The sequence below is a fragment of the Schistocerca gregaria genome, chromosome 4, assembly GCF_023897955.1.
Source record: "Schistocerca gregaria isolate iqSchGreg1 chromosome 4, iqSchGreg1.2, whole genome shotgun sequence".
In the NCBI taxonomy this organism is placed as follows: domain Eukaryota; kingdom Metazoa; phylum Arthropoda; class Insecta; order Orthoptera; family Acrididae; genus Schistocerca; species Schistocerca gregaria.
In genome coordinates this window covers 160,890,425-160,909,311 of record NC_064923.1, presented here as the reverse complement: position 1 = coordinate 160,909,311, position 18,887 = coordinate 160,890,425, and the positions used below count along the sequence as shown (strand labels likewise).

Sequence of the window (18,887 nt, the reverse complement as noted above, 5' to 3'; positions counted from 1 at the left end):
GCGGGATTCACTACTAATGGCTGCACTCACTTTGGGAGATTATTACAGTTAAAACAATGAAAGTATTTAAATAAATTAATTACAACTAAATACACTCCTGGAAATGGAAAAAAGAACACATTGACACCGTTGTGTCAGACCCACCATACTTGCTCCGGACACTGCGAGAGGGCTGTACAAGCAATGATCACACTCACGGCACAGCGGACACACCAGGAACCGCGGTGTTGGACGGCGAATGGCACTAGCGCCTTCAGTATGAGCCAGTTTGCCGTGGCATACGGAGCTCCATCGCAGTCTTTAACACTGGTAGCATGCCGCGACAGCGTGGACGTGAACCGTATGTGCAGTTGATGGACTTTGAGCGAGGGCGTATAGTGGGCATGCGGGAGGCCGGGTGGATGTCGAATTACTCAACACGTGGGGCGTGAGGTCTCCACAGTACATCGATGTTGTCGCCAGTGGTCGGCGGAAGGTGCACGTGCCCGTCGACCTGGGACCGGACCGCAGCGACGCACGGATGCACGCCAAAACCGTAGGATCCTACGCAGTGCCGTAGGGGACCGCACCACCACTTCCCAGCAAATTAGAGACACTGTTGCTCCTGGGGTATTGGCGAGGACCATTCGCAACCATCTCCATGAAGCTGGGCTACGGTCCCGCACACCGTTAGGCCGTCTTCCGCTCACGCCCCAACATCGTGCATCCCGCCTCTAGTGGTGTCGCGACACGTGTGAATGGAGGGACGAATGGAGACATGTCGTCTTCAGCGATGAGAGTCGCTTCTGCCTTGGTGCCAATGATGGTCGTATGCGTGTTTGGCGCCGTGCAGGTGAGCGCCACAATCAGGACTGCATACGACCGAGGCACACGGGGCCAACACCCGGCATCATGGTGTGGGGAGCGATCTCCTACACTGGCCGTACACCTCTGGTGATCATCGAGGGGACACTGAATAGTGCACGGTACATCCAAACCGTCATCGAACCCATCGTTCTACCATTCCTAGACCGTCAAGGGAACTTGCTTTTCAAACAGGACAATGCACGTCCACATGTATCCTGTGCCACCCAACGTGCTCTAGAAGGTGTAAGTCAACTACCCTGGCCAGCAAGATCTCCGGATCTTTCACCCATTGAGCATGCTTGGGACTGGATGAAGCGTCGTCTCACGCGGTCTTCACGTCCAGCACGAACGCTGGTCCAACTGAGGCGCCAGGTGGAAATGCCATGGCAAGCCGTTCCACAGGACTACATCCAGCATCTCTACGATCGTCTCCATTGGAGAATAGCAGCCTGCATTGCTGCGAAAGGTGGATATACACTGTACTAGTGACGACATTGTGCATGCTCTGTTGCCTGTGTCTATGTGCCTGTGGTTCTGTCAGTGTGATCATGTGATGTATCTGACCCCAGGAATGTGTCAATAAAGTTTCCCCTTTCTGGCACAATGAATTCACGGTGTTTTTATTTCAATTTCCAGGAGTGTGTGAACTTACCAATATGACATTAGTCGCTGGCAATGTTTCCTCTTTCTTGAAGCCATAGTTCAACACATTTACATTTATTTGTGAACTCCTTTACCAATGTTTTATGTGTAGTCATATTCAGATAATCAATTATTGCTGTCTTCAGTTCATGTATTGGCATTGAGTTATTTTCACATACTAATGGTTTTAGCCACATCCCGTCAGAAAGATTTCACCTAAAACCAAAGGGACTGATCTGCTGTATGAGCAGAGTAGCATTGCCTTGTTGGAAAATGAATGAATGATTTCATTTTCTTTCAGCCGGACAATAAATGGATAAATTATATGGGCACAATAGGCATGGAAAATAATGGTAGTCCTGGAATAGATCGGCCCTATAATTCCCGCTCATGTTATGACAACCCACACTGCACTTTCCTCTGTATGCAATGATGTTCCTTTTAAGGCATGCAGATTTTCTATCGAAAACACCAACTCCCATGTCAGTTAACAGATCACTGAAACCATTCACAACATGTTTTTCACTTCATATGGTCTATACAATGCAGTTGTTGTACAGCATTAATTTTGTGTGGGTACATTCCTAGTCCTTCGGTTATGGCCTACTGTGTTGTCGTACGAGAGATGTTTGCCTCTTGCTATAATCTCCTGTCTGATTTTGTTGGACTCTGCAACATGATGTCCAAAATGTCGTCAAGCTTCAATTCTGTTAAAATTGTGGGCCTACCACTTCGTGGTGCATCTTGAACAGAACCTGTCATCTGAAGTTTGCAAATTGAATCACGTACAGTGTCATGATGTGGACACCTCAAAGCAGGAAAAGGCAACCCAAATTGCCGTCTCATGTGCTCCATAAAATTTGTTCGTGCACTGAAAACCTCTTCCACTAAAAACGCTCTCTCTGCAACAGGAAGCATTCTCACTAGAAGTCAGCTTATACAAGAACTAGGCAATAACACAACTAACAACTACAGCACACACACGCCACTCCCACCCTACCACAGCAGGTCCTCGGAACTTGTGCAAGTGAGACTTGAATGCGCTGCCAACCGTATGTGACCCGCAAGGCGAGACATGCGAGGCTTGCCCCTATGGAGAGTCTTTGCGGATGCATGGTACAACTGATCAAATCCGTAAGTTAAAACTATGTACTCAACAGGGGTAAAATGTGATTGAATGTATAACATGCAGTTCTCTTCTGATTGAATTGTGTTACAAGATCGCCAGCTGATTTGTGTCTCCGTTAACAGAATATTTCAAGTTGTCCTGCAATATCTGTGCAGTATGTACTCCCCACTAAAGAAAAAGAAACTGCATACTGACATAGGTATTTACTCTGTTGTCAGTCACTATATTTGTGTAATATGTTTATACACTAAATTTACTTGGTGCTAAAATTTTTGCTGACACTTCTTATAGGTCTTGGAGGAGGAGATGAAGAAAAAGGAGACTGAAACTTCACAGGCAGCTGATGCGGAGGCAGCAAATTTATGCATTGGCCGGCTGAATGGTGGGAGAAGAGTTGACTATGTACTGCAGGAGGCACCTTTTGAGAGTATCAATGAATATATTTTTGCTATGGGCAGCCACGTTTGCTATTGGTAAGCTCTCTTTATATCTTTCGTCCAAAATTATTTTGTTGTATCCCATGTTATATTGACAAAAAGAGCCTATAAAAGCCAGTCCACAAATTTTGCACTGACCATGTTTTACAAAATAAAATATTACATCTTACAGTTTTTTCCACATAATCTCCCAATAAATTGACACATTTCGCCCACCTCACTTACTTATTTAATTAATACATGAGCATTCAAAGGTACTTCTCATTTTTCCCTGGTTGTTTGTGTCAATTTGAAGACAAAATTCGTTTATGGAAATGTATTGGCCATCTAAGCACACCGAACAAAAAATTACTCACCCTCAGGTTACACCACACTAATACTGTGAAACACCACCATTAGCCTTCATAATGGCCTCAGTTTGATGAGGAAGAGCATCCACAAGCATGTTCAGGTGTACCATATCCAGCTAAAGTGAGTCATTGATTAGATTCTGTGAAGTCCCAAATTGCGGGTACGTTGATTACTACTTTTCACCTGCTGTTCCAAATAGCCCCAGACATTTCTGTGGTGTCACAACTGGGTCATTAAGTGGGCGGACAGTGTGACAGGGTCCTTAGATGGTCATCAGACAAGGAATGCATGAATGCAACTTTGTGAATGCTGCTGTTGTCATGTTGGAAGAGAAGTGTGTCCCAGCATACTCATCAAGAGTATGTCAAACAATGAAAAATCCATGATGGAATGTAACAATATAAAAGGAGGAAAGTTACTACTCACCATATAGTGGAGATGCTGAGTAGTGATAGGCACAACAAAAAGATTCACACAAATATAGCTTTCGGCCATTAAGGCCTTTGTCAGCAATAGACACACATACGCCACCCCCCCCCCCCCCCCCCCCACACACACACACACAGACGAGCGCGTGTGCGCAAACGCAAACTCAAACTCAAACACAACTTGCACACATGTCTGCAGTCTCAGACATCTGAAACCACACTGCCAGCAGCAGCACCAGTGCATGATGGGGGTGGCAACTGGATGGGGCTAAGGAGGAGGCTGGGGAGGGGAGAGGGAGGGATAGTATGGTGGGGGTGGTGGACAGTGAAGAGCTGCAGTTTAGACGGAGGGCAGGGGAGAGAAGGTGGGGGTGGGGGGTTAAGTAGCGGAAAGGAGAGAAATAAAAAGAAATTAGAAGACTGGGTGTCATGGTGAAATGACGGCTGTGTAGTCCTGGAATGGGAACAGGCAGGTGGCTGTATGGGTGGGGACAGCGACTAACGAAGGTTGAGGCCGAGAGGGTTACGGTAACATAGGATGTATTGCAGGGAAAGGGAAAGATCCCATCTGCGCAGTTAAGAAAAGTTGGTGTTGTTGGGAAGGATCCATATGGCACAGGCTGTGAAGCAGTCATTCAGATGAGGGATATCACGTTTGGCAGTGTGTTAAGCAACAGGGTGGTCCACTTAGTTTTTAGCCACAGTTTGTCGGTGGCCATTCATGTGGACAGCTAGCTTGTTGGTTGTCATGCCTACATAGAATTCAGCACAGTGGTTGCAGCTTAGCTTGTAAATTACATGACTGGTTTCAGAGATAGCCCTTCATTTGATGGGATAGGTGATGTTAGTGACTGGACTGGAGTAGGTGGTAGGAGGATGTATGGGACAGGTCTTGCATCCATGTCTATTGCAGGGGTATGATACATGAGGTAAGGGATTGGGAGCAGGGGTTGTGTAAGGGTGGACAAATATATTGTGTAAGTTTGGTGGATGGCTTAATGCAACTGTAGGAGAGGTGGGAAAGATAGTGGGCTGGACATTTCTCATTTCAGGGCACGAGGAGAGGTAATTGAAACCCTACCGGAGAACGTAATTCAGTTACTCCAGTCCTTGATAGTACTGAATTATGAATGGAATGCTCCTCTTTGGCTGGACTGTTGGACTTTGGGAGGTGGTGGGAGACTGGAAAGATAGGCATGAGAGATCTGTTTTTGTACAAGATTGGTAGGATAATTACAGTCATTGAAGGCTTCAGTAAGACCATCGGTATATTTAGAGAGGGACTGCTCATCACTGCAGATGTAACGACCATGGGTGGCTAGGCTGTACTGAAGGGACTTCTTGGTATGGAATGGGTGGCAGGTGTCGAAGTGGAGGTACTGCTAGTGGTTAGTAGGTTTTCTATGGATGGAGGTACTGATAAAGCCATGTCTGAGGTGGAGGTCAACGTCTAGGAAGGTGGCTTGTAGGGTTGAGTAGGACCAGGTGAAACAAATGAGGGAGAAGTTGTTGAGATTCTGGAAGAATGTGAATAGGGTGTCCTCACTTTCAGTCCAGATAGCAAAGATGTCATCAGTGAATTTGGACCAGGTGAGGGGTTTAGGATTATGGGTTTTTAGGAAGGATTCCTCTAGATGGCCCATGAATAGTTTGGCATAGGATGGTGCCATGCGGGTGCCCAGAGCCGTACCCTAGATTTGTTTGGAGGTAATGCATTCAAAGAAGAAATAATTGTGGGTGAGGATATAGTTGGTCATGGCAACTAGGAAGGAGGTTGTTGGTTTGGAAGGGTAGTGTTAGACAGCAGGAAGGCCATGGGCATTAGGAATGTTAGTGTACAGGGAGGTGGCATCAGTAGTGACAAGCAGGGCACTGTGTGGTAAAGGGACAGGAACTGTGGAGTCAGTGGAGGAAATGGTTGGTATCTTTTATATAGGAGGATAGTTTCCAGGTAAGCGGTTGAAGGTGTTGGTTTATGAAAGCAGAGATTCTCTCAGTGGGGGCACAGTAACCAACCAAAATGGGGCATCCTGGGTGGTTTGGTTTATGGACTTTAGGAACCATGTAGAAGTTGGGAGTGCAGGGAGTGGTAGGGGTAAGGAGGGAGATGGACGATGGGGAGAGGTTCTGGGATGGGCCTAAGGATTTGAGTAGTAACTGGAGATCCTGCTGGATTTATGGAACGGGGTCACTGTGGTAAGGTTTGTAGGTGGAAGTATCCGTCAGCTGACCAAGTCCTTCTGCCACATAATGCATGTAGTTCAAAACAACGGTGGGGATTATAAGGCCGGTATCAGTTTTTACATGGTGGGCCATGGTTCTTTCCGCATATTTAAGGTTAGTTTGCATGTTGAGGAATTTGGGGAATGATGGTGAGGCAAGGTTAGAGGTTAAGAAATTCTGGAAAGTTAACAGGGGATGGTTTGAAGGCAGTGGGGGTGGATCATGGTTGGATAGTGGAGTGAACTGAGTTAGGCACGGTTCAATATTGTTCTTTGGTTGAGTCGGATTAGTTGGGTTGGTAGCGAAAAAATGTTTCCACTGAAGGGACTGCGATGAGGAGAGGTCGTCTTGAACTAGTCCTGCATTATTGTATTTGGGAGTGGGGCAAAAGGTGAGACCTTTGGAAAGGACTGATATTTCTGTGGGACTAAGGCTTCTATATGAAAGGTTCAGGCTGTGTTGCAGGTCTTGTTTAGGTTCTGGGTTCTGTGTGTTGGTGGGAGGGAGGTTTGAAAGGTGGGGTAAGTGTAGTGGGTTTGCAGGACAGGGTTTGTCAGCTATGAGGGTACATGGGTGGTGGTATGGAGGTTGTTGTAAAGGTGGTGGACAGTTGTACTCAGAGGTGTGAATAGGAAGTGAGCGGGATGGAGAACTCTTTGAGGTGGCATTGTGCATGTTGCTCAAGTTCCTGCAGGGCAAGAGTTTCAATGTGTGTTATGGGTTCAAGGAATTTGGGATTACACAGCTAGATAATTTTGCAGATGGAGAGAAGTATTGCAAGGAGGACTGGGCTTGGTTGATATGGTTTTGCAGTACTATGTTGGTGAGGGCTAAGGATTGGTGGAATCTGAACAGGTGGATATCATTGTGGAATGAGGGCTGACAACCAGAGATAGGTAATTTGATGGTAAGGCCATTAGGGGGGATTTCATGAGCCAAGCAACAATGCAGGAACAGTATGTGGGACTGGGACCTGGCTAGGGATAAGTAATCTTTTCTGTATTGACACAGATGCAAGGAGCTGTGGTGGTGCAAAAAATGCCAAAAATTACATAAAGTAAAATTACATCTAAAAAATGATGCAAAAATACACCCAAATATTACAAAAAGGGCAAAATGTATGCACAAGGGGAAAAAACAAGATGAAATCTGAAGAAGACGACGATAGCGGAAGGAGAAAACTCACTAAAATTGTCGAAGTCACAAGGCTCAAAGTAGAGAATAACTAATAATTAATAAATGTATATTACTGTGGGTAGCAGATTGGAGGTCAGATAAGCGTGAGGAAGGGGGACGGCAGATATGACAGGATGAGGTGGATTTAGTGGGTGCGAACAGAGATAGAACAGAGAAATTGTGTGTGTGTGGGGGGGGGTTTCATAATATAAGGTTGTGTGGCACAGGAAAGGTGTGGGAGATAACATGCAAAAATAGGGGAACTGATGCATTAAAGTGATTAGTTTCAGAGTGTATTATTAATTATATCAGGAGGAGTAATGTGGCACATAAGATGTTGCACCAACAATCGGTGTGGTATTGGGGCCGTCTTTGCACGCGACAGAGATGGTTGATACAGTGTGCCTCGTAAGTAGATCATGCAGTGCGGTTCATAAGGCAACAAGAGAGAAACAGAAAAGAAGGAAGGATGCACATTGAGTATAGCGATGCAAAAGAAAGTAGTAACAAAGGAAAACAGCACAGGATTAGGATCAGAGAAAAGCCGTTAGGCAAAAATTAAACAATGGAAAATCAAGGATGGAATGTAACAATATTAAAGGAGGATAGTTGCTACTCACCATAGAGTGGAGATGCTGAGTGGCAAACACACACACACACACACACACACACACACACACACACACACACACACACACACACGCGCGCACACACACATGCACACACTCAATCACGCAAATGCAACTTGCACACACGTCAGCTGAAACCTTACTACTAGCAGCAGCACCAGTGCATGATGGGAGTGGCGACTAAGTGGTGGTGGTGGTGGTGGTGGTGGTGGTGTAAGGAGGAGGAGGGATAGTAGGATGGGGGTGGTGGGCAGTGAAGTTCTGCAGTTTAGATTGAGGGCAGGAGAGAAGGTGGGGAGGGACACTAACCAAAACGGCCTTGCTGTGCTGGTACTGCAAACAGCAAGGGGAAACTATAGCCATAATTTTTTCCCCGAGGGCATGCAGCTTTACTGTATGGATTGGGTAAAATATTCCGGAGCTGAAATAGTCCCACATTCAGATCTCCTGGCGGGAACTACTCAGAAGAACGTAGTTATCAGGAGAAAGAAAACTGGCGTTCTATGGATCGGGGTGTGGAATGTCGGATCCCTTAATCGAGCAGGTAGGTTAGAATATTTAAAAATGGAAATGGATAGGTTAAAGTTAGATATAGTGGGAATTAGTGAAGTTCGGTGGCAGGAGGAACAAGACTTCTGGTTAGGTGAATATCGGATTATAAATACAAATTCAAATAGGGGCAATGCAGGAGTAGTTTAAAAATGAATAGGAAAATAGGAATGTGGGTAAGCTATTACAAACAGCACAGTGAATGCATTAATCCGGCCAAGATAGATACGAAGCCCACACCTACCACAATAATACAAATTTATATGCCAACTAGCTCCACAGATGAAGAGATTGATGAAATGTATGATGAGATAAAAGAAATTATGCAGATACTGAAGGGAGACGAAAATTTAATAGTGATGGGTGACTGGAACTCGATAGTAGGAAAATGATGGGAAGGAAACGTAGTAGGTGAATATGGAATTGGAGTAAGGAATGAAAGAGGAAGCCGCCTGGCAGAATTTTGCACAGAGCATAACTTAGTCACAGCTAACACTTCATTCAAGAATAATAAAAGAAGGTTGTATACATGGAAGAGGCATGGAGATGCTAGAACGTTTCAGATATAATGGTAAGACAGAGATTTAGGAGCCAGGTTTTACACTGTAAGACATATCCAGGGACAGATGTGGACTCTGACCACAATCTATTGGTTATGAACTGTAGATTAAAATTGAAGAAATTGCAAAAAGATGGGAAATTGAGGAGATGGGACCTTGATAAATTGAAAGAACCAGAGGTTGTAGAGAGCTTCAGGGAAAGCATTAGGGAATGATTGACAAGAATGGGGGAAAGAAATACAGTAGAAGAAGAATAGGTAGCTTTGAGAGGTGAAATAGTAAAGGCAGCAGAGGATCAAGTAGGTAAAAAGAAGGAGGCTAATAGAAATCCTTAGGTAATGGAAGAGATATTGAATTTCAATATTGAAAGAGAAAATACATAAATGCAGTAAGTGAAGCAGGCAAAAAGGAATACATATGTCTCAAAAATGAGATCGACAGGAAGTGCAAAATGGCTAAGCAGGGATGGCTAGATGACAAATGTAAGGATGTAGAGGTACATATCACTAAGGGTAAGATAGATACTGCCTACAGGAAAATTACAGAGACCTTTGGAGAAAAGAGGACGACTTGCATGAATATCAAGAGCACAGATGGAAACATAGTACTGAGCAAAGAAGAGAAAGCAGAAAGGCAGAAGGAGTAGATAGAGGGTTTATACAATGGCGATGTTCTTGAGGACATTATTATAGAAATGGAAGAGAATGTAGATGTAGATGAAGATGAAATGGTAGATACGATACTGCGTAAAGAGTTTGACAGAGCACTGCAAGACCTAAGTCGAAACAAGGCCCCAGGAGTAGACAACATCCCATTAGCACTAATGACAGCCTTGGGAGAGCCTGGCCTAACAAAACTCTACCATTTAGTGACCAAGATGTATGAGAGAGGCAAAATACCCTCAGACTTCAAGGAGAATATAATAATTCCAATCCCAAAGAAAGCAGGTGTTGAGAGACATGAAAATTACCTAACTATCAGTTTAATAAGCCACAGCTGCAAAACACTAACACACATTCTTCATAGATGAATGGAAAAACTGTTAGAAGCTGACCTCAGGGAAGATATGTTTGGATTCCGCAGAAATTTTGGAACATGTGAGGCAATACTGACCCTATGACTAATCTTAGAAAATAGATCAAGGAAAGGCAAACCTACATTTCTAGCATTTGTAGACTTAGAGAAAGCTTGTGAAAATATTGAGTGGAATACTCTCGTTCAAATTCTGAAGGTGACAGGGGTAAAATATAGGGAGCAAAAGGCTATTTACAATTTGTACAGAAACCAGATGGCAGTTACAAGAGTCGAGGGGCATGAAAGGAAAGCAGTGGTTGGGAAGGGAGTGAGACAGGGTTGTAGCCTATCCCAGATGTTATTCAATCTGTGTATTGAGCAAGCAGTAAAGGAAACAAAAGAAAAATTCGGAGTAGGTATTAAAATTCATGGAGAAGAAATAAAAACTTTGAGGTTCGCCGATGACACTGTAATTCTGTCGGAGACAGCAAAGGACCTGGAAGAGCAGTTGAATGGAATGGACAATGTCTGGAAAGGAGGATATAAGATGAACATCAACAAAAGCAAAATGAGGATAATGGAATGTAGTCGAATTAAATCAGGTGATGCCGCCGGAATTAGATTAGGAAATGAGACACTTAAAGTAGTAAAGGAGTTTTGCTATTTAGGAAGTAAAATAACTGATGATGGTCGAAGTAGAGAGGATATAAAATGTAGACTAGCAATGGCAAGGAAAGCGTTTCTGAAGAAGAGAAATTTGTTTACATCGAATATAGATTTAGGTGTCAGGAAGTCATTTCTGAAAGTATTTGTATGGAGTGTAGCCATGTATGAAAGTGAAACATGGACGATAACTAGTTAGGACAAGAAGAGAATAGAAGCTTTTGAAATGTGGTGCTACAGAAGAATGCTGAAGATTAGATGGGTAGATCGCATAACTAATGAGGAGGAATTGAATAGAATTGGAAAGAAGAGAAATTTGTGCCACAACATGATTAGAAGAAGGGATTGGCTGGTACGGTGTATTCTGAGGCATCAAGAGATAACAAATTTAGTGTTAAAGGGCAGCATGAAGGGTAAAAATCGTAGAGGGAGACCAAGGGATGAGTACACTAAACAGATTCAAAAGGATGTAGGTTGCAGTAGGTACTGGGAGATGAAGCAGCTTGCAGAGGATGGAGTAGCATGGAGAGTTGCATCAAACCAGTCTCTGGACTGAAGACAACAACAACAATAACAACAAGGAAATGACGGCTGTGTACAAGCTAGCCACCTGTGATCATCGCATATGCAGTGATGAGCAGTCCCTCACAAAATATACCGAGGGTCTCAGTGAAGCCTTCACTGACTGTAATTATCCTCCCAACCTTTTACAAAAACAAATCTCTTGCGCCTTATCTTTCCACTCTCCCAAAACCTCCCAGAGTCCCACAGTCTGGCCACAGAGGAGCATCGCCTCATAACTCATTATCATCCGGCACTGGAGCAACTGAATTACATTCTCTGCCAGGGTTTCAATTACCTCTCCTTGTGCCCTGAAATGAGAAATGTGTTGTCCACTATCCCTCGTACAGTGGTATTCTGCCGTCAACCAAACCTACACAATATACGCGTCCATCCTTATATAACCCCTGATCACAATCCTTTACCTCATAGCCCGTACGCCTGTAATAGACCTAGATGCAAGACCTGTCCCATACATCCTCCTACCACCACCTACTCCAGTCCAGTCACTAACATCACCTATCCCATTAAAGGCTGGGCTACCTGTGAAACCAGTCATTTGATTTAGAAGCTAAGTTGCAACCACTGTGCTGCATTCTATGTAGGAATGACAACCAACAAACTGTCTGTCCACATGAATGGCCACCGACAAACTGTGCCCAAAAAACAAGTAGACCACCCTGTTGCTGAACACGCTGCCAAACATGATATCCCTCATCTCAATGATTGCTTCACAGCCTGTGCCATAGGGATCCTTTCCACCGTCATCAGCTTTTCTGAATTGCACAGGTGAGAACTTTCTCTACAATACATCCTTCGTTCCAGTACCCTCCTGGCGTCAACCTTCGTTACTCACTGTTCTCACCCATCCTGCCGCCTGCCTATTCCCACTCCAGCACTACACAGCCGTCATTTCACTGCCAAACCCAGTTTTCTAATTTCTTTTTATTTCTCTCCTTTCTGCTACTTAAACCCCCCCCCCCCCCTCTCCTCACCTTCTCTCCCACCCTCTGTCTAAACTGCAACACTTCACTGTCTGCCACTCCCACCATACTGTCGCTCCCCCTCCCCACCCCAGCCTCCTCCTTACCTCCATCCAGTCGCCACTCCCATCATGCACTGGTGCTGCTGCTCGCAGTGCTGTATCAGTTAATGGTACCAGTAGCACCCTCTTCTACACACTCTTTGCTGGCTTGTAGAGTATCATGTAGATGTTAACATAGAATGTTGGAGTAAGCATTCTGGTTGATGTTAATGGTAACCTAAATGAGAGTGTCCAACTCATGCAAATCTCAGTGTCCCCTTTTCACACAATGTCCTGTGAACTGTGGGTGAAGGGCAATGAGCAGAGTCCATATTCCTAGATTTGCAGAAAGTATTCAACACTGTGCTCCACTGCAGACTGTTAACAATAGTATGAGTGTACAGAGTAAGTATCCAGATACGTGAGTGGCTCAAAGGCTTCTTAAATAATAGAACACAGTACTTTGTCCTTGATGACTAGTTTTCATCAGAGATGAGGATATAGTCAGGAGTGCCCTACAGAAGTGTGACAGGACCACTCTTACTTGGAATACGCCAATCATCTGACTGACAGAGTGAGCAGCAATCTGCTGCAGTTCGCTGACAATGCAGTAGTGTCCATGAAGGTGTCATCTTTGAGTGACTGTAGGAGGATATAAGATGACTTAGCTGGAATTTCTAGTTGGTGTGACGATTGGCAGATGGGTGTAAATGTAGAAAAATGTAATGTAATGTAATGTGAATGACTAGGAAAAACAAACCTGTAATGTTTGGATACAGCACTAGTAGTGACCTGCATGGCACAGTTGTATTGGTTAAATATCTAGGCGTAATGCTGCAAAATGATACAAAATGGAATGAGCATATAAGGATGGTAGTTGGGGAGGAGAATGGTAAAGTATGGTTCATCTGTAAAGGAGACCACATATAGAACACCAGTGTGACACATTCTTAAGTACTTCTAGTGTGTTCAGGATCCCCACCATGTTGCATTAAAGGAAGACATTGAAACAATTCAGAAGCGTGCTGCTACATTTGTTACTGGGAGATTCGATCATCATGCTTGTGTTGCAGAGATGCTTCGTGAACTCTGAATGGGAATTCCTGGATGGAAGACAATATTCTTTGTGCAGAACACTGTTGAGAAAATTTAGAGAACCAGCATTTGAAGCTGACTGCAGAATCAGTCTACAGTTGTCAATTCACATTTCCCATTAAAGAAATGAGAAACATTGACCAGTAACCAATAGCATCACAAGGAAATAGAATTTATAAGGGAATACCAGGAAAAAGAATAATGAAGCAATGTCCACAATTAGGAATGGGATTTGTGGTAAATCTCAAAATACTTGAATTTATAATAGAATTTAATTCATCATTTCACTGGCTATCAACAAGGACTATAAAAGCTACAAATAAAATATATAAAATAATACTTGCGTGTGTTCCAACTAATAAGAAAGAACACACACGAGATATGAACAGATCTTGGGAGCTTTTAGATCAGGCAACACACGTAAATAAAAATCACGCCAAAATTTTAATTGCAAATTTTAACACCAAGTTACAAAGAGAGAAGAAAGACAGAAATGTAATAGGAAAAAAAGGAGTAGATGAGACTGGTGGAATTCTCCAGAAATCATGACATGATCTCATAGTCCACATACTTCAAGAGAAGACCAAATAAGCTCAAAACTTGAGAACATCCAGACTGGGGAAAAGGAGAAAGGCAACTGGATCATGTCTGTAAGGATAAAAATCTTTATTGTGAAAGTTCTGAAAGGGACAGATACTGGATCAGTTCACTGCCTGATAAAAAAATAAAAATATTAAATTCATCCCATTTCGAAAGAACAGAATCCCACACCAAAAAGAAGAGAACCTGTGACCTTCATAAACTGAAAAGCAACAAATAACACACAGAATAAATAAGAAATATAAAGATAACAGATGATCTAGAGGAAATAGTGCCCTAGCTGAACAGGTAGGCCCAATAAATCCAAGGAAAAAACCACCAGTGGTGGAATGATGAGCATGATAAAACAGTGGTGAATAGACACCAGGCCTGGTTAGCGTATCAGTCATAAAACAGAAGACTCAAATTTGGAACGCACAGAACAATGGAAAAAAAGAAAGGAAAAAGGGTTGAACACCAGTTTCAAAAAGATGTACTACTAATGATAGAATCAAATAACAATGGGATTACTACAAAGTACACTGATAGGAAAAAATCACAACACCAAAAAATAATGTTGAGTAATGAAATTCCAGGAATACATTTATCTAGGTAAAATACTGAAATGATTAACATTGCAAGATAGCACAGTAAAGTAAGCATGAGATAAGTCATTGCAAATGTGAAATGCTGTTACATTAATAACCAGAGTAATCACCAGAATGTTGAATGCAAACGTGTAAATGTGCATGCAGGTTGCTGGATGTCAGTTTGTGTGATGGAGTTTTCGGAAAGCAAAGACTCGTGTCGTGCACTTCTGTCAATTTCGTATCATTAAGCCACAACCAGAACTTTATGTTGATGACCAACTGTTCAATGTGGTGGAGACTTACTGCTTTTTGGGACTGGTCTTTGATTCTCAGTTGAAGTGGATTACCCATTTTCACCAGCCTAAGCAAAAGTGTTGGTTGCAGCTTAATACACTTTGCTGCCTGAGTAACACCAACTGGGCTGCAGATTGCACTACCCTTCTGCAGCTTTACAAAGCTCTGACATAATTCCGCCTGGATTACGGCAGTCTGGCATATGTTTCGGCATTGGGGGAATACAGGATCTCGTACACCACTGTGGGGTTAGGCTTGCTATATAAGTCTTTTGAACTAGCCCTGTGAACAGCTAATTCCTGGAGGCTAGGGCTTCTCCATTGTCAATCAGGTGCCAACAGCAGCTTGTCAATTGTGCTACCCACATTAGCAGCTCCCTGAAGCATCCAAACTACTGTTTCCTTTTTCCAAACATGCTAATCCTGCAATGATGGTCCCGAACAGGGATTACGATTTCAAACCGCATGCAGTCTATACTCTCTGAACTTCAGTTATTTCCTCTTCCACAGTCTCCTCTGGAACCGTTCACAAACAAGTCTGTGATGCATTCCTTGGCCACAGCTTCATATTGACATTTAACAAGGTCCGAAAGACTGGGTTCCCTCGAGGCCCGCCGATGCTGGGTTTTCTCCATCCTTGTCACATCACAGGATTCAGTAGTTGTCTACACTGATGGCTCAATGGTTGCTGGTCATGTAGGCTTTGCTTATACCCATACAGTACATACTGAACTGCTCTCCTTGCCGGATTGCTATAGTGTTTTCACTGTGGAATTGGTAGCCATCTCTTGTGCTCTTGAGCGTATCCATACCTGCACCTGTGGGGTCCTTTCTCATCTGTAGCAACTCCTCGAGCCATTTGCAAGCTCTCGACCAGCCATCCCTTGGTTGTTAATATCCAGGATTCCCTGTATGCCTTTGAACAGTGTGGATGCTCAGTGACATATGTCGGGATCCTGGAGAATGAATTCACTGATAGCCTGGCCAAATTGGCTGTAAATAAACTGGCTCCTGGGATTGGTATTCCAGAAACAGACCTCCAATCGGTATTAAACTGTCTAGTTTTAGGTGGATGGAATATCGGATGGCTCTCTCTTTTAACCAAACAAACTGCTAGTGATAAAGGAGACTACGAATCTGTGAAGATCCTCCATGCAGGCCTCTTGCAAGGTCTCTACCATCTTTTGCAACTCCGCTTTGGCCTTTCTTGGCTGACTTACGATCTCCTCTGTAACAAGGACCCACCCCATTGTCGTGGCTCCCATTTGGTGGTGGCCACATTTTACTAGTGGACTCTTAATCTCCCTGATGTTAGGAGAATATGTCCCAGCAGCTGACTTAGTTTTATGTTTTATTTGTGATGTGGGCTCTTACCACTCTCTTTAAGGGAGGGCCACTTAACTGAGGGATTGGCAGAAATCTTTGTTGCCTCCTCTGCCTAGACTGAGCTGCATCTCCCATGGCTGAGCTGTCCAGCTTGGTCCTCAACCTACCTGCTTTTTTACTCTTCCTTCCCCATCCCCCTCTGGTGTGGTCTGTTATCCTTGTTCCTCTTTTGTCTCTCGGCTTTTCTTGCCATCAGATCCTGAGTAGAGTGCCTCTGGGAAGTGGCAGGGAATGGGGGATTGTATGTTCTTTCTTTGCACTCTGCTTTTAGGGACTTCCAGCTGCTCCCTAAATGGGGCACCTTGGTTGCCTTTCTTCCTTTGTCTCCAAGTCTTCTGTTTGTACTTTACCTCGGCTTTGCTGACATTGGTAGGCCTTGGGGTTTTCTTCGCCTGAGGTTTGTACAGTAGGCTATCTCTGATCTACATCATCATAGACGTGTCCGTTCAGAGGAAAAAGGGACTAATGGCCTTGTTTTGGTCCCTTCAACCAACCAACCATCCAGAGCCTGGTCGTCTTGCCACTGTACATTGTTGTGGTATCTTTGTCACTCTTGACGAACATCAACTCACCACGTCCAGTCTGAAAGGTAACTAATGCTCATAACCACTACAGCATATATTTAAACCAAAGCTGATTTACATCCTCAAAGTGGCACTAATAGCACCATTTTTATGCAGCTGGTGCAGAATTTGAATAGGCGTCTTTCAGATGTAGAAACACACGTACCAACTTATGTTTACATCACACAACTCTTTCTTGGTGTTGCGATCTTTTCCCTCCCAGTATATTTAGCAGACAGCTACAAAGATGTGTCCCTTCAACATTAATGTTAAAGGATGAAAATAACAAGATGGCCTGTAGCAGTAGAAAAAATACACAAATTTCAGCAGAAACATTTAACAAATTACTAAACTGTGAAGATCCCCAAAGCTACTTCAACTAAACAAATTACTAAATTGTGAAGATCCACAAAGCTACTTCAAATAAAGAGAGATACTTATATTAAAACACCAGCAGATGCAGTCCAGGAAGCCTACAAAGCTTCGAAAGAGCTCAAAAACTGTAAAGCAAGTGGAGAAATTCAAACATACTGAAAACGTGGAACAAAGAACTACTACCATTATAATCCATCCACAAAAAGAGACAAGTCAAATCCAGACAACTATAGAGGAATTTCTCTTTCGGATATCACATATAAAGTCAAGATTTGTATACAGTCATTGTAAAGTTCAACTTGAACTGGAACTAACCCTTTGAGAATATCACGGATTTAGGCCCTGGAGAAGCTGCCCAGAACAGATAATCGCTTTGAAATTAGTAATAGGTTACCACAGAAGGAGAGAAGAACAAAAAGTCATAACTTTTGTAGATTACAAAAAAGAGCTTACGGTTGTATCCACAGATCTTCAGTGATGGAGAGACTAAGGAATTTGTCTGTAACCAAAATCAATAAAAATGATAATTCCAACAAATACCAGATGTAAAGTTCAGAGGAGAAATATCTGAGGCATTTAAAATTAAAACAGGATTAAGACAGGAAGATGATTTACTGTCATTACTTTTCAACTGTGCTGTGGTACAAGAAAAATCCTAAAAAAAATAACAACTGGACCAATTAACATCAAATGAACTTGAATTGCTTGGGATTCACACATGACTTAGCATTATTTACTGATAACATTCATGAAGCTAGAAATCAAATAACAAGCCTACATAGCACAAAAAATGGGACTCAGGATATGATTTGAAAAGACTGAGATGATGGCAGCAGATCCACTTGTAATCAACCACATCACAGTAAATAACTGGAAAGTAAAATTAGTGAAATAGTTTATGTACCTAGGAGAAATTACAACATACATCTTGGATGAGAAATCTGTATGGCAAGAAAGAATTACCAAAATGATAAAAGCTCAAAAATTAACTTAGTCTTTGTCCAATAAAAATATCTATTAATCAAAACTAAATTTAAAAGATAGATTACTATTCACTATATAGTGGAGATGTTTAGTTGTACAACAAAAAGATGACTAAACATGTAAGCTTTTGTCTATAAGACCTTCTTCCAAAATAGACAACATATACACACAAATTCATGCAAACGCAGCTCACACACATGACCCCTGTTGGTGGCTTCCAGGGTCAGACCCTATTGCCCCGACAGACAGAGACAGTAGTCACATGTAGGTGAACTGCATTTGCATGAATGGCTCATATATATTATCTACTTCAAAAGAAAGACTTACCATGGAAAGCTGACTTGTTTAGTAGTCTTTTTGTTGTGCTTTTCTGTGACTCATCATCTCTGCTGCATGGTGAATAGCAGTCTGTCCTTTTGGTAATACTGTCACTATTCCATTCTGGACTTCTCGTTGTTCGAAAACTAAACTAAAACATTACAAGATGGCTGTTCAACCAGAGGGGGCATACAGAAGTGAAACTCTTTTCAAAGTCACTCGGAGAAACAGAATCTACAAAATCCTGAAAATGGAGAGATGTTTAAATTATATAGAAAGAAAACGAATATACATGGGAGAAACAATTTGTCTAATGGTTTAAATGCCTTGCTGTTATACATAAAAGGGTCACTCCATATCAACTAAACCACAGCATGCAACCCACTGACCCTGATTTTCATGAAATTTGGTACACATGCTTCATTTGCATATGTAATGACTGGTTAAAAATTTTGGAACTCTATCTTAAGCC

General features: G+C 42.9%; 1 protein-coding gene across 2 annotated transcripts in view; it reads left to right on the top strand.

Moving 5' to 3' along the window:
- The window catches only part of LOC126365914 (phospholipase DDHD2), a 213,888-nt gene that overhangs the window by 183,749 nt on the left and 11,252 nt on the right, over positions 1-18,887 (top strand). For both annotated transcript variants that reach the window (XM_050008651.1, XM_050008652.1), the window contains exon 12: positions 2,909-3,090. In XM_050008651.1, coding sequence (XP_049864608.1) covers positions 2,909-3,090 — 182 coding nt within the window. The remainder of the gene's footprint in view (positions 1-2,908; positions 3,091-18,887) is intronic.